Source organism: Thamnophis elegans, chromosome 7, assembly GCF_009769535.1.
Source record: "Thamnophis elegans isolate rThaEle1 chromosome 7, rThaEle1.pri, whole genome shotgun sequence".
Classification (NCBI taxonomy): Eukaryota; Metazoa; Chordata; class Lepidosauria; order Squamata; family Colubridae; genus Thamnophis; species Thamnophis elegans.
This window is the reverse complement of record NC_045547.1, coordinates 14,660,799-14,676,096: the sequence shown is the minus strand read 5'-3', so window position 1 is coordinate 14,676,096 and position 15,298 is coordinate 14,660,799. Positions and strand designations below refer to the sequence as shown.

Here is a 15,298-nt window from a genome sequence, read left to right as displayed (position 1 = left end):
TGGCGCGCCATTTCAATATTTTTGCTGAGAAAAACTATGCGTTTGTGGTTACCAGGTGTCACATTTGACTTGAACCAGTGTTTATATTTTTTATGCCTTTCTATCATTCCATGTATGGGCTTTATTTCCCCTTATTTGTGCCTGGTCCAAAATGTATAGAAGTTTTAGTTGCACAGATTACCATTCACCAATATTAGACACAAATTCTTCCTGCAGTGCTGCCAATATTTTTAAAGGATATTAAAAATAAGCTGATGTAGAATATGAATGCTGTTTTTTGGTCCATGAATTTCATTTTTTAATAAATGTTTATTTCCAGTTTGCAAACTGGAGTTATCCCGGAATTGGGACCAAAGTTATACTTGCTCCTCTAGCAGCCTTTAATAAAGGAAAGACAACTGATTGGGGGAACAAATAAGTCTCTGTAAAGAAGAATTGGATGGGAAAGGAGACTAATTACACATACCGTATTTCTCTGAAAATAAGACAAGGTGTTATTTTCTTTTGACCCCCAAAATAAGCACTTGGCCTTATTTTCGGGGAGGTCTTATTATTTTTGAGGTGCAGGAGGTGGTGAGCGTGGTCACCTCATGGCTGCTGCTGTGTTCCAATATTTTCGGGGAGGGCTTATTTTAGCCCATGTGCTCAAAAGCTCAATTGGGCTTATTATCCGGGGAGGTCTTATTTTAGGGGAAACAGGGTAACAGGCTTTAAAACGATTGATTGAAATTCTGTGAAGAGAGATCAAGATCAAACCCATAAGCCCAGTGATAAGGCTGAATACCTGAAAAATTAAAAGACATAGTTTAAGGGAAACCTGGGGTTCTCTTCACTAATATTTCTGTCGCTATATCTGTCAGTCTATTTTAAGAATGTAAGATTCCCCCTCAAAAACATGTTTCAGTTTTGGACTAACATTCATTTTATCAGACTTGTAAGTTAAATTAAGAAACTTTAATATGCAAGACGTCAAGCTTTACAAAATTCAGTAGATTCTATTAGATTAAAGCCATAACAATTAATTGAATAACTTGAAAACTATTATCCTATATCCATAAGTTTTGGGAGGTAATTTTTGATATTTATTATTATTATTAAAGTATAAAATATCAGAATGTATCAATAAGTTCAAAACTATCAAACTTCCCTTCAACTTCTAAAGATTTCAAAAAGGCACACCAATGTTTTCTTGGTCTTGCCTCATTCATGGTTTATTTTCTCATTTTCACGTAATAACTTGGAAACATTGCACCAATATCTCAAAATAAGTCAGCTTATTTGCAGCTGACTAGCAAAATGACTGACTGCATGTGTTTAATTAAATTCATCTTCCCTTTTTGGGAAGCATTAATTTTTCTAGTCCTCCTCAGAGGGTAAGGGTCTTACTCCTACTTTCAGTTCAATTTTGCTTCAATGGATGTAGCTTGAAAACCAGTGATGATTATTACCTGAACAGCAATAGATAAATCTGTCCAAAAATTACAGCAATATCCCCAGTCTATTGACAGATGAACCTGCCCAATTCACTGAGATAATCCTGTTATGGCTTTATTTAAGACTGATACATTTAAACCCATTTCTATAGCTTACATTATGACCTGGTTTGCAGAAGATATTTAACTAGTCTTGTCGCCTTAGTGATTCTGGCAGAACACTCTCATCCTAATTTGAGTTAAGAGGATTACATTGTATATAGAAAACAGGTGAGAGAGAGATGGATATAAACTATCTAGTATTTCAGCATATAGTTTGAGCTTCTTAAAGTTTGTAAACTAGGATTACTCTTCAAATTTCCAGAAAGCCTCTAATTAATCAACATTTATACTCAGAAATACACTTTTTTTCCTAATGTTAATGTGAAGATTTTGATTCTACAAGGAGCTAACTCCACCTCAGGTTCCCCAAATCTCTTTCCATATCTGACAAACCACAGCTGCCATTTGTTTTCATAAACTGCATGTGGATGTAACCATCTGTCCTCTGCTATAACAACAACAAATAAATCAAACACAAGATTGCATGCTTTTAATTTTAATAAACTTCAGCACAATGAGAGTGTGTATACATATATTTATATAGTTTCAATCACATATACAGAACAAAATTCTGGGACTAAAACCAAGTTAACGTGAGTTGCTTTTTTTTCCCGGCCTGGGAAGCACCAGATTGGGGATCTTGTGGGGTTTGCAGTCGTCGGCACATGGAACGTAAGCTTTGGAAAGGAATAAAATAGATAAAGCAGCACAGACTGGTGGTATGTTTTGAGGGAAGGAACAATACTGGAGAATGACAACAGAGCTCCAAATGATTTCTCTCCTCAGTCTGGCTCAAAGAGTGCAAAATGCCTTCATTTTTGGATGCCGCGCCACTACTCTCTGGAAAAAGTTCTTCCTGCCTTTCTCTCAGACTAAGCACAGCAAGTATGCAAAAGTTAATAATTTAACTGAAAAAACATATTCAGGTAACACAATAGAGCATGTAGTACATTTTGGGGGAAGGGACGTTGTTTCATTGGAAATGCTCCAGCATTTCCCCTCAGCACAACAGCGGAAGAGAATTCCACCAGCGTTCCAGGAAATTTAGTCCATGAACTTCCTGTTACTGTTGGCACCAAAAAGTGCTGTCCGGATCTCTGGCATCATCTGTTGAGGAAGGGGGAAAAAGAAAAGTTCTGAGTATTCCTTGACGATCCAGCAAATTTCTAGAACATGCTTAAGAGTCATTCAGTCAAAAGTTGTTCTGACCTAGGCTTCCCCAAAAAGCACGAGGCAGAGTCCTGGTCCTGACAAAACCCTTTTTATTAAAGGAATGTGAATTCCCCTCATTCCTATTCAGTAAGGCCTGGCAAGCAGTCTTTCAAAGGAATATTTATGACTACAGACCTTATCTCTATCTTGGAAAGCTGCCATGTAAATATTTTCCAAATGAGGTGCTGTGCAAGGGAAGACTGGGCACAGAGTCTCTGAGATTCACGGACAGATCTTCACACTCCTGAAATGAATCTAATGATTGACCGAACAAATTGTTTCCTGCAAAAGCCCACTCCCCTTTCACTCCTCTTCCTACAGGTGGAAAGCCAATCACCTTCCAACTGTGACTTTACTCCCAAGTTGACCCTGATTTCTGAGTTGTTCTTTTCTTCTGGCAGCTCTGCACATGCCCACACTGGTTCCGCTGCCTAGCTCCATCGGCACCTGATCACTGCCAGATGACCTCGACCTCATCTTTGTCTTTGATGCAGAGCCTTCTTCCGAACCTTCCCCAGCCTCCAGGACCGGCCCATGCTCCTCCCCAACCTCCTCTGTCTGACTCTGCTGTCAGCTCTGCTGGCCGCTGGCGGACCACAAAAAAACACCACCTTATAAATAGATGGCAATAAGATCTTCTACTTCTAAATACTGATGGATGCTTATGGTAAAAACGGTAGTTGAGCCAAGCCTCACATCTCACAAACATTCCAGAAATTCCTAGATTGTGGGCAAAGAGCTTACATAAGAGAAAAGGTTGAAATCTCAAGACTGAGGAGGGTTTCTATATCAAGTGGCCTCCAGATAGCTTTTCTTGGTGTTGGGGGTGTTGTTTGATGGTAGTAGTGGGCTTTAGATCCCAGCCCTCAAGTTGCCATGATGTCCCATAGCAAAAACATGGCTGATCCAAGAATTGAATGAGTTAAATGGAAAACCATTCATACAAGAGAAAAATTTCTAGGGGTACCTGCTGAGCAATGAGATCCAGACGACTTTCCAGTGTATTAGCTACCTTAATTTTATTGTCACTGTTATAAATTTCAACACCTCCAGCTCTAGAAGAAAAAAAGACATGCTAATGAACATGCTGGCACATGAAATCACTCCCACTATCCTTTGTCATTCATTATGATGGTTAGAAATCTGATGAGGGAGGGAGGAGTAAGGCAATTTGTGAAGCTTCCCATCTCACAGTAGCGAATCTGGGAGGTACACACAGAATTAAAACCAAAATAAAAGAGAAACAGTGGTATATAAGTAAAACCAGTAAACCAAAATAGGTTGCCCAGGGTCTAAATATCATTGTTTCAATTTATAAAGATCAGAACAGGGTTAGTTTTAACCTCCTGACCTAAAAGGAAAGACCAAGGCCATTGGGTCTGCCCAATATATGCTATCAGGTATGGGACAGTGCAAATTCCCATTAACCTGCATTTCATATGAGAAAATCCCAAGTTCATTTACCTTATGCAAGCCCTATTTAAAACAAGGACCATCACTATATTTAACAGTTTCAGCAAGTTATTTTTTCCTAGCTGTGTTTCTTGCTTACATGTCTTCTGGAAGAAAATTGTCCTGATCAACATGAACATCAACATCTTTTTTGGTGGCAGTTTTGTACATTGGAATACACTTCTGGACTGCATTCTGAAATAGGATTCATACACATTTATATAAAAAAATTGTTTGATTCTATTCCAGTTCCTAAACATATAGAAACGATTGAATTTAACTAAAACTGTACTACCTTCAATTCAACACACACCCCACATGCTCCCAGCTACAACAGTTAGAAACTGCTAACCTTATTTATTTCTGTCAAAAGACAGAAGAGCTACTGTATTTTTCAGAGTATAAGACGCACCCTTTTCCCTCAAAAAAGAGGGTGAAAATCTGGGTGCATCTTATACACTGAATACAGCATTTTTTTGCCCGCCTGCTTTGCAAAAATGGCCATACATAGCCTTTAGGCGGCTTCCAGAGTGCTCCTGGGGGCTGGAGAGGGCAAAAATGAGCAACAAATGAGCCATTTTTTGCTCATTTTTGCCCCACCCCCCAGCCCCCAGAAGCACTCTATAAGCCTGCTAAAGGCTATCCATGCCTTTTTGGTCAAAAAAACCGGGCCTGTTTTCACGAAAAATGGGCTGTTTTGGGGAGGTTTGCAGAGTGCAAAAACTTTTTTTTTTATTTGCCTCTTCAAAATATTGGTGCGTCTTGTACTCTGAAAAATACGGTAGCTTGATGGCTCTTGGTATGGAAGTTCCCATGTTTGACAGCAACTACTCATTGATCTCTCAAAAGGATTGGGATGGAAGAATAATAAATACTTGTAGATCAGTAAAAGAACATCTACTTTGTATCAGTCCTTGCAGGCTTAGAATCACTTGTCAATATTTCCAGTAAAACAACACAGGCATATAATGATGGAAGAAACCTTTTTGAATGCCATTGTCAGGGAGGGACAGAACTGATCTAACAGAGTAAGGTTATCCAATTCAGTTTTTCCACACATGCTGTTCCCATTGCAGATAAAACACACATACATTGTTGTTGAGGTCCCAATGGGAGCTCGATGTAGCACACACTACATCTCCAGGGATCAAAGGAACCAGCACTGTGTACCTATTGGCGTGTTTTCATTTAGCAGAATAAGCAACAATTGGAGGATGCATACAATACAATATAAAAGTGAGAGCAAACCCCATTCCTTACTAGCACTGATGATGTTACCTAGTTGGGTAATGAAATACCTGCAAGAAAATAATCAAGCTCAGTGAGCATCAAGGACCTCACATGGGAACCACACAACCTGTGTTGCTGCTTTGCTCAAGCCCTGGGCATCACCAAAGGACCATCACCCTTAGTTATTTTAACAAAAATTAGGATCAATAGGATATGGGATTCTGTGGTTTTTGTAATATAGCTATAAGAATTTTTTCTTTTGGGGGGGGTCAAATGCTATTTCATTTCCGTTTTGTCTTAATATACATAAAATCCTTACCTTTACTAAGGGAAGATCCTGTTTCTTGCAACGGATAGTCATTCTAGACTCAAGTAATTGATACAATCCCTTTATAAAAGAGAACATAATGTATTGTCTTCGTTGGAAAACTCAATGTAGCTTCAAATATAAACCCAGTGAGGTGTCCTACAAATTTTAGCTTACCATTTTACAAATTAAGTTTCATCTAGTAATATTGACATATGGGCCGTGGTGGCACAGTGGTTAGAATGCAGCACTGCCGAGGTGGCGCAGTGGTTAAATGCAGCACTGCAGGCTACTTCAGCTGACTGCAGTTCTGCAGTTCGGCTGTTCAAATCTCACCGGCTCAGGGTTGACTCAGCCTTCCATCCTTCCGAGGTGGGTAAAATGAGGACCCAGATTGTTGTTGGGGGCAATATGCTGACTCTGTAAACCGCTTAGAGAGGGCTGAAAGCCCTATGAAGCGGTATATAAGTCTAACTGCTAATACTGCAGGCTACTTCTGCTGACTGCTGGCTGACTGCAATTTGGCAGTTCGAGTCTCACTGGCTCATGGTAGACTCAGCCTTCCATTCTTCCGAGGTGGGTAAAATAAGGACCCAGATTGTTGGGGGCAATATGCTAACTCTGTAAACCACTTAGAAAGGGCTATAAAGCACTGTGAAGTGGTATATAAGTCTAAGTGCTATAGCTATATGTCTAGGATCCCATTACCTGTAGTACTAAGCCATCCAGCAGGGTTTGGTACCTGCCTGTATCCTTCACTACTTTAGCCAGTCTCTGCTTGGCTTCGCTCAGCAAGTCCTATATTATGGGGAGGGGAAAAAAATCAAGTGAGAAAAATCTTATTCTCCCTCTGGCCTTAAGTGAGAAATATCATTACAATTGATACTTACGAATGCAACATCTCTCAGGGACCATGATACCAATAGAATTGAGGATGGAAGAAGCATGAACCTCATGGCCATAGGTCAACTGTTACTTATCATATAGTGGGCAGATCAGCTTTACAACTGGTCACATCATTCTCTGGTTACATGACTATGATTCTCTGTGGTACAGTCCTCACCTAATGATCACAAATGGACTACCAGAACTGCCGTTGCTAAGCGGTGTGGTCACATGATGTTTCACCTAATAATTGCTTTGTTGAGCAACAACGATTCTGGTTCCAATTAGAATTAAGTGAGGACTATTTGTATATTTGTGTTGTCTCTTGATTTGTACAATATGTTATCCAACAGACTGACTTTACTTATCCTTTATGTCTCTATTTCACAAACGAAATTCTATGAATGTCATTATTTAAATACCAGATGTTGTATATAAAGTCCTAACCTGAAGTAGTGCAATTTGGGTAACAAGCATATAACTTCAGTGAGAACTAGAATATACCCTATACCAGGGGTGCGGTTCAAATAATTTAACAACTGGTTCTCTGCCCTAATGACCAGTTGGATGGTTGTGGCCATGGTGGGCGTGGCCAGGGGACATGACAGGCAGCACTCGCCCTCCTGCACACCCTGGGAGCAAAATGGGGCACAGGGGGTTCCTGGAACGGATGGGGCCAGAAGGGGCGGGGCCAGGCAGCAATTTAACAACTGGTTCGCCCCGAACCAGCCAAATCCCACTGCTCCCTACAAAAAGTATCTGAGTTAATATTCCCAAACCTTAAGTTTCCCTTTGGGCAACATTTACTACTTATTCAGTGAAAACATTTGTCACTGTCTGACTACTAATAGGGTGAAAAAGACACTCCATTAACTATTGCCCTTTTTCAACAAAGGAAATCAATGATGCAGAGATAATTTCACTATTCTATGTTTCTGGCCCATCTGCCCTCCACAATAATACACATCTTATAAATATTTTCTTGAAAGATATGTTCGAAGAACAAAGGAAGGTAAACACTGCAGTATATCAGGCAAATAATGGGGGGAAAAATTCTTATAAGGAGATGGCCAGACTTACTGCAATTAGATCGTCTCTTGCTTTGAGAACCTTCAGTCTTGCCTGATTCATCAGGTTGGACATCTGACTGTAAGAGAGATGGAAAAAATGAAACCGAGTATAAGAGGACTCAGAGAGTGAAGCAGCAGACACTAATTATGCATTCTTGCAAGCACATGCCAGACTAACTCCCAAAATGTTCAAGCAGCAAAGCCTTAGTAGGCTTCTTGTGAGTACTATCTGCCAGCCTTCCTTATTTATTCTTTAAAAAAAAAAAAGCTCTCAGTTCCCACTCAATCCCCCTAATGATCTTTCTACATTCTGGTTTAATCAACAGTGCGTACTGTACTGGAAATATTACTGTTTCTGCAGTGAAAACAAATCTCATAATTTTTTTTAAAAGTGTGGGACTCCGTCTGTAACCTCTCAACTTCAGCCATAAAGTGTAAACAACAACATTCTGTTTATACAAGTGATATTCAATAGTCTCTTGAAAGTATTTACTTCCCTTATTTTCTATATAGTTACCAATTTTAAGAAATGTCTTAAGCAAAAGGGGAAAAAAATCATATAAACCAGTAAACACTGGAAATGGGCAGCGATAAACAAATCTTTGCATGCTTTCACTAATCAGCTTAAAGTCATGGCTAGTTCTTTTATTTTTTCCCAGTCTAAAATCAGCTTTGACATCTTCCATTACATACATTTTCTTTTGCTGTTCTATTTGTTTTTCTTTCTTTTCATAGTACTCCATGATCTTCAACCTTTGTGTCTGAACAAGTCGACCTTTCTCTATGTTGAATTCCTCTTCAGCCTACAAGGAAGCAGACAGGTTTAAGCCAACATCGCAGATTTAGTCATATGAAACATTGACTAGAATTCTCAAAGAATGGAATACCCTGTTTTCCCCAAAATAAGACCTGCCTGGATAATAATCCCAATCGGGCTTTTGAGTGCATGCACTAAAATAAATCCTCCCCTAAAATATTTAACCCCTTGCGCAGCCAATCCTTGCTATTTCCTGGGGTGATAAGGGGGGGAATATACTCATACACCCCACATGCACCTGCTTTCCATGCGGAACAACCTCGTGGAGGTTGCTTTCGCAAACCTTAGCTACCGCCCCTCTTCCCTTAGTGGCAGCCACAAAAAGAGCGGCACAGAGACAAAACTTCCAGCCCTCTCTGGATCAGCTGATCCATGGTCCGTGGTTAAGGGGCCTCCTGCACCTCAAAAATAAGACCTCCCCAAAAATAAGGCCAAACACTTATTTGGGGGTCAAAAGAAAATAAGACCCTGTCTTATTTTTTGGGAAACAAGGTAGCAATTAATATTCATTAACAATATAGAGTGTGCTAGCAATCAAAATCAGTTTCAACAAACTAAATCCCAATAGGAATAATTTTACAATAGTCATTTATCCTAAAATAGATCTAGAAATCCATACTAACAAATTTGTTTAGCTAATGTAAAGTCACACACTTTAAAGCTTTAAAAAAATAAGCTGGCTTCAAATTACCATTAGTGATATATAACAAGTTCTGTCTTCCAAAAAGAAAATCAATTAAATTGCAATTTCATGCATATTAGTTGGGAATAAATACTTGGTGAGCTTAATCTGTATATAATACATAGGGCAGACCAGAATGGCAGTTCTTAAAACAAATATCATTCACTTATTTTGAATTACAATATAATTGCTTTAGGTAATTGCTTTATTAGTTAAATAAAATGAAAAAAATAATAATCACAACTTGGCAGGGCACAAGTGAATTTTAGGAATTTGAAGAAACCACACAGGCCCTCTCTGGGATTTGACACACAGGAAACATAGAAATTCTTTTCATTTACCTTAGCATCTATTTCTTCTGCCTTTTCATTGGCTTCCTGCTCAATGAAAGCCATCATGTGCTTAATCTGTAACAAAAATAATATTTTCCATGGAAACTAGCAGATACATTTTGTCGCTGAACATTACAGAATTTCCTAGTTCACAAGTGGTGTATTCTTTAAAAATAATGTTTAAAAAAGACTTTTCAACACCAATTTGCTATTAACTGGATGATACCTCATAGTTACAGGCATTTATTGTTCACAGAAGCTTAAGAACTGAAATTGCATTCCAACCCATATAGTTTTAGAGATTGGATTACTATTTCAGTCGGCAGATAATTTAATACTTTGTAGGAAAAGAAAAGGGGAAACCAAATTCATCAGTTTCCAGAGATGAGAAGCCCTTAAGCAGGAAATATTTGCTGTAGTTACCAGCCTCCTTCCACTTGCCAGCAATGGGGGCTCACAATGAAAGAGAGCCACCTTGGTCTAGTGGTTAAGGCATCAGGCTGGAAAGCAGGAGACCACGAGTTCAAGTCTCTTAGCCATGAAAGCCAGCTGGGCGACCTTGGGCCAGTAACTCTCTCAACCCGATTCACCTCACAAGGAGGTTGTGGGGACAATAGGAGGAGGAAGTTGTGTTGGATATGTTTGCTGCCTTGAGTTACTTGTAAAAATAATTAAGGTGGGAAACAAAAATTACATATGGTGACCTGCTGGGTGGCATTCACTAAACTGTAAATTCACAGCCACATAAAGATGATGTGGTTTGATACATCATAGGCAGGCATGTATGTTTTTGAAACAGAAAGTTCTACCCTGTTATGTAACAAGCAAATCATGATTACATTGCCTAATCAGACATACTTAAATTCCCATTGATTTCACTACCAAGTTGGATTCCTGTCCTGGATGGTTTGTGGGTCACATGCAAGGGTGGGATTCAGCCGGTTTGGGCGAACTAGATGTTAATTTTATATCTGGTTTGCTGAACCAGTAGTTAGGAGGACTGGCTGGTCTCCCCCTTCCCCTCCCAGGAGTCTCCATGCGGTGTGTTCATCATGCCAGGTAAGTGCAGGACCCGCATGGAGGCTCTGGGAGGGCGAAAAACGGGCCTCCGGGAAGTTCTGGAAGTCCAGAAACGGGCCTGTTTCCAGCCTCCAGAGCCAGGGGAAGGCTGTTTTCGCCCTCCCGAAGGCTTGAGGAAAGCCTCCAGAGCCTGGGGAGGGCGAAACCTGCCCCCCCCCCATGGTGCAGGAGGCCAAGTAGGCCATGTCCACCATAGCAAGGCCTACTCATCAACCAGGCAGAGAACCGGTTGCTAACATTTTACAATCCTACCCCTGGTCACATGAGTACAAAATATTTCCATGTGTCACATTTAAATTATCTGATGGATAAATAGCCTGATCTGTTTAGAATCTTCCCTGTGCAGGTTAAAAAAGCTCAGTGAGAATAAAGAGACATCAACAATTCTAAGGAAGAAGACATTTATGTAAACCAAGTATGGCCAGTTCATGGGCTGCCAGGGAACATTGCTTTACCAGTATCAGCTGGCTCACTGCACCAGTCAGTGAAATATTCCAACTCAAACCCAGCTCAGGCTGGTTTTCCTCTAAAGGGCATTATTTACAGTCAACAAAATAAGCTTGAAAGGACAACCAAATCACACATATAGTATTGTATCGTGTAAAATTCCACCACATTGCAGGGAAGTTACAAATGTAAAAAAAAAAATAGCCTGCTAATATGAATTTAAAAGTGACATTCTTGCAGATATCCTCAACATTCTTTATTAAGCAAAAGCCATTATTTTTTTCAGTATGTTTTAATGATTAGCAATTGTTTTATGGCCTGAATTTTCAAGTTCATTCATATCGAGGGACAATTGCACCTAAAGACATATGTTAAACAATATTTTCCTTCCTAAGGTATCCATCCTTTTTTGTACTGTTTTCTATATGCCACGAGGTGACACAAATGCTGTTCTAGCATTTAAGTTTTAACCAATAGGTGCATTAGTAAAGATAAACACTGGTATAAAACAATGTTTCAGTGGGACCAATTAAAAACACAATGCCAGAATTTCACAAGATTGTTCTTCCCTCAACCGTTTAGTGAAGACAGAACTTCCTGTTTTCTCGTGAATGTGAATATTAATCATTAGCTTTTTCAGTTCTTCTTTTCCATGATATGAGGATTGTTCATTGCTCTCTTGCAGTTTAGGTTTTTCCTGTTAAATTGTTAGGACAAGATTTATTCCAGTCACTTCTAGTTTTATGTATTAATCAAATAATCTACACAGAGGTGATATAAATTACCTTCCACGTAAAGCCAGTTATTAAACCATCTTACAGGGGAGCATCAAACCCAGATATAATATTAGAATATTTATCAAATTTCTATACCACCCATCATACTTGTATGACTCTGGATGGTTTATAAATTATACAGCTGATGCTAAAACTTCTTAACCTTGATGGGTTATTGATTGTCCAAATTGCTCCAAAATCCATGCTGATGAAGTGGAAGTGCCTATCATCTTTATGTATAAACAACTGTACTGGTTGCCAGTTGTTTTCCAAGCCCAGTTCAAGGTGTCCTTGGCACAGTTTAGGTCCAATTTACCTGCAAGATCAACTAACCCTGTACAGTTCTCCCTGTGCTATCAAAACAACACATCTTTTGCAGATCCGACAACCAACATACCTAATATCAATAATCAATTCTCATTTGTTTTTCTTATGGGGGTTCTTTATTGTGAAATAAATTGGTACTGGAATTCAAGCGAGTCCCTTCTAAATAAAGTATAATCCCTACCAGAAGTAATCTTTACCTTATCTATTTCTTATATCTTTCAAGATTTATATATAATCTAAGCCATTCAGGAATATCTCTTATTTCCATTTCCCCTCATCTCAAAATTTCATTCTAACCTTCAGTAGGATCATCATAGCACATAGAACTCCGTATTGACAATTTTGAACATAACACCAGATTTTTTTTTTAAGTAATCAGGATTCAATTCAAATAATTGTTGACATTCTATCTATTCTCCCAGCCTTGCCTAAAAGACATTCTTGGAATTTTTCTTGTAAAACAATTCTTCACTCTCCAAGGACATAAATCCAAGGTCACATGCTTTCCACATGTGTCAAAAACTTACCAGAATTAACAAGGTTATTTGAAGGGAGCTAGAGAAGTCATTGCTCAACTATATTAATTTGCAGAATTAACCAGCATGATGTACGACAGGCATAGAAAAGTCTAGTATTGCACTATTTTCTTCTCAATCTATCTCATCAAGAGATACCAGTTTCAAGAAAATAAATGTTGTGACAATACAGTAAAAAACAAAACATTTTACTTAAGAGCTCCAAAATGTTAAAAAAATTACATGACACATTTTTATTCAGAAGCCAATCCCAGTGAATGAAACCCAAGAGAGACTTAGAACTATGTGACTTCAAATGTGAATAAAATACAATATTTATTCTCGTTTTACAGAGCTTGCAACGGAAAAAAGTGTTTTGTTTTTTTTCAAAAAGCAACTGGACTTTCTGAGCTTTTTGCTTTGAACACATTTCGCTTCTCATCCAAGAAGCTCCTTAGTTCTGACCGAATGATGGGGAATAGAAGGATTTATATTCTTTGCAGTCCTCTGGACGTTATCACTTGAAGGTCGATCCTTAGCTTTCAAGGAAAAAAAACAAAAAAAGTCCAGTTGCCTTTGGAAAAGCACCTTTGGCTCAACCCTGACCTGGGTGACTGAGAATCTCTACAGACATTTGCAGCGGAAGATTTCCCTTTCTATCCTCAAATCACAGACGGATCTGGACACAGAGGGGCTTCCAACCGATGCCCTTTCCCGGTGGGGATCCCTGTGCAGCAACTGCGCTTGACTAACTGGCACCCTCGGCTCATTCTCCGCTCCTCCTTTAACAGATCAACAGAGTTGGAAGGGACCATGCAGGTCATCTAATCCAAACTCCTGCCCAGGCAGGAGACCCTACATCTGCCTCTACCTAGGATCGAACGCACAACCTCCGGATTGGGAGGCACCTCTCCTTGACTGCGATCCAGGCTGGAGGACCTCTCCAGCGTCCCGCCAGCCGAGCCCAGCCGGCTGGAAGCGGGGCGCCTTCTGGAGGCGCTGATTTAGAAACCCATTCACCGGTTACGACCACTGCCCCGCGCAGAACCGCAGGAGGAGAAAGGTCTCCCGCCGGCTCCGACCCTACACTCCGCCCTACCTGCTTCTGAACATCGGCATCGCTCAGCGCCATGTTGAACGCGGGCTAGAGAAGCGACGGCTCGGGGGAAAGAGAAGGAGAAGCGTCCGCTCGAACCGGGGCTCCCGCAGGCTGAAGGGATGGAAGGGCCCAATCAGATGCGGCTTAGGTCACGCTCAGGAGTTGCGGCAGCTGACTTTCGACGTCATCCCGTGCCCGCCCCTTATTGCCTCGCGTTACACCAATGGGAGAGCTCGGTGACGTCATCAACGCGGAAGGGCCGTCTTTCTGAGCTTCAACTCAGGGACTTCTGAATTGTAATAAGGAAGAGCGCGCTTTAGGTCTGGATGAGGAATTTTGCGGCTCATGTCGGAATAGCGACCTAAAGCGAAATAAATCAAAACGGGATAATCCGTCTACGTTAAGGAAAGCGGTGGAAGGCTTTCCTCGCTCTTTTCCTTTATTTTTTGTAAAGATTGAATTGGGCAACAGTAGTGCCAGTTGATTGACAAAAGTGTTGTTAATTACCGAGTTTCCAAGATTTCCCCAAGTAACATAATTAAGGGGGGTGGTGGAATAAGTAGGGAAATTTTAAAGGCTGTGTTAAATTACTTGAGGAATGGACTCTTCTAAAAACTTCTAAAAATATAAAATCCATTAAAATTAGCCCCTTGTGAGATGTGTAGATTTGTTAGTACCATAGGAGGAAAGTATAAGAAAACCATCTGTTGAACCACTAGTACATATTTGTGAAGGGAATCTTTATCTTTATATTAATGGCTGTGTATGTGTGTTCCAGCTTAACTCTGGAACACCTCAAGCAATTTCAACCAAACTTGGTACATAGATGACTTACTCTCTGGAAACAAATACTGTGCGGGTAAAACATACCTAACACCCCTCAGGGAGTGTGTTCTGTTAAGATGCATCCTGTTGTGCCTTAAAAAGACTTCTACTGTAGTGCTGTAAAATGCCTTCTACTGTACAGCGCAGAGGAGTTGCCATGGTAATGGCTTCACAGTACTCCACAAGGGGGCTCCCTCTGGTAAGGGGGAAAATCCAACATTAGAAATTACGTTTGGTCTGGACATTTCCCCCCTATAAATGAATACCTGGCCAATGCAGGGCTATTGGCTAGTACCTGAATAATAGAAAGGCAGTTGCAGGTCATGCAGCAGGAATACTATGAAAGTTTGAACCTTTATCTGGAGTCAGTCCTGGCCTGGATGGATGAAATACACTGAATCGCTCCAATCCCTGGTTGTCTTTTGTCAATAAGCAGATAAAACTTCAACCCTCAATTCCTCTGAATGGGAGAGAAGTGGTGTGATCTGGAGGTATTCCTAGATAGCACTTAAGCCGCACATTTAGATTGCTATCATGAGTGGTTTTCCGGTGTTGGTTGGCACGCCACTTACAACTCAGTTTGAACCAGGAGACTCTTGGGCTGGATTGCTAGTATGCTTAGAGTGGGGCAATCTTTGGAGATGGCCTGGAAACTGCAGCCTTCCCCAAACTGGAGGGTTGAAGAGACAATGACATCTAGGAGACCA

At 40.2% G+C, this 15,298-nt stretch overlaps 1 protein-coding gene across 1 annotated transcript; it reads right to left on the bottom strand.

Annotated features, from left to right (window-relative positions):
- Positions 1 to 1,556: 1,556 nt before the first annotated feature.
- Positions 1,557 to 13,947, bottom strand: ATP6V1E1 (ATPase H+ transporting V1 subunit E1). Its single transcript, XM_032221558.1, has 9 exons — positions 13,767 to 13,947; positions 9,532 to 9,597; positions 8,385 to 8,494; positions 7,702 to 7,768; positions 6,445 to 6,534; positions 5,749 to 5,817; positions 4,300 to 4,394; positions 3,715 to 3,802; positions 1,557 to 2,642 (listed from the first exon to the last, which is right to left on the bottom strand). The coding sequence occupies exons 1-9, from the start codon at positions 13,797 to 13,799 to the stop codon at positions 2,580 to 2,582; spliced, it is 681 nt and encodes a 226-aa protein (XP_032077449.1). The 5' UTR covers positions 13,800 to 13,947; the 3' UTR covers positions 1,557 to 2,579.
- Between the last annotated feature and the right edge of the window lie 1,351 nt (positions 13,948 to 15,298).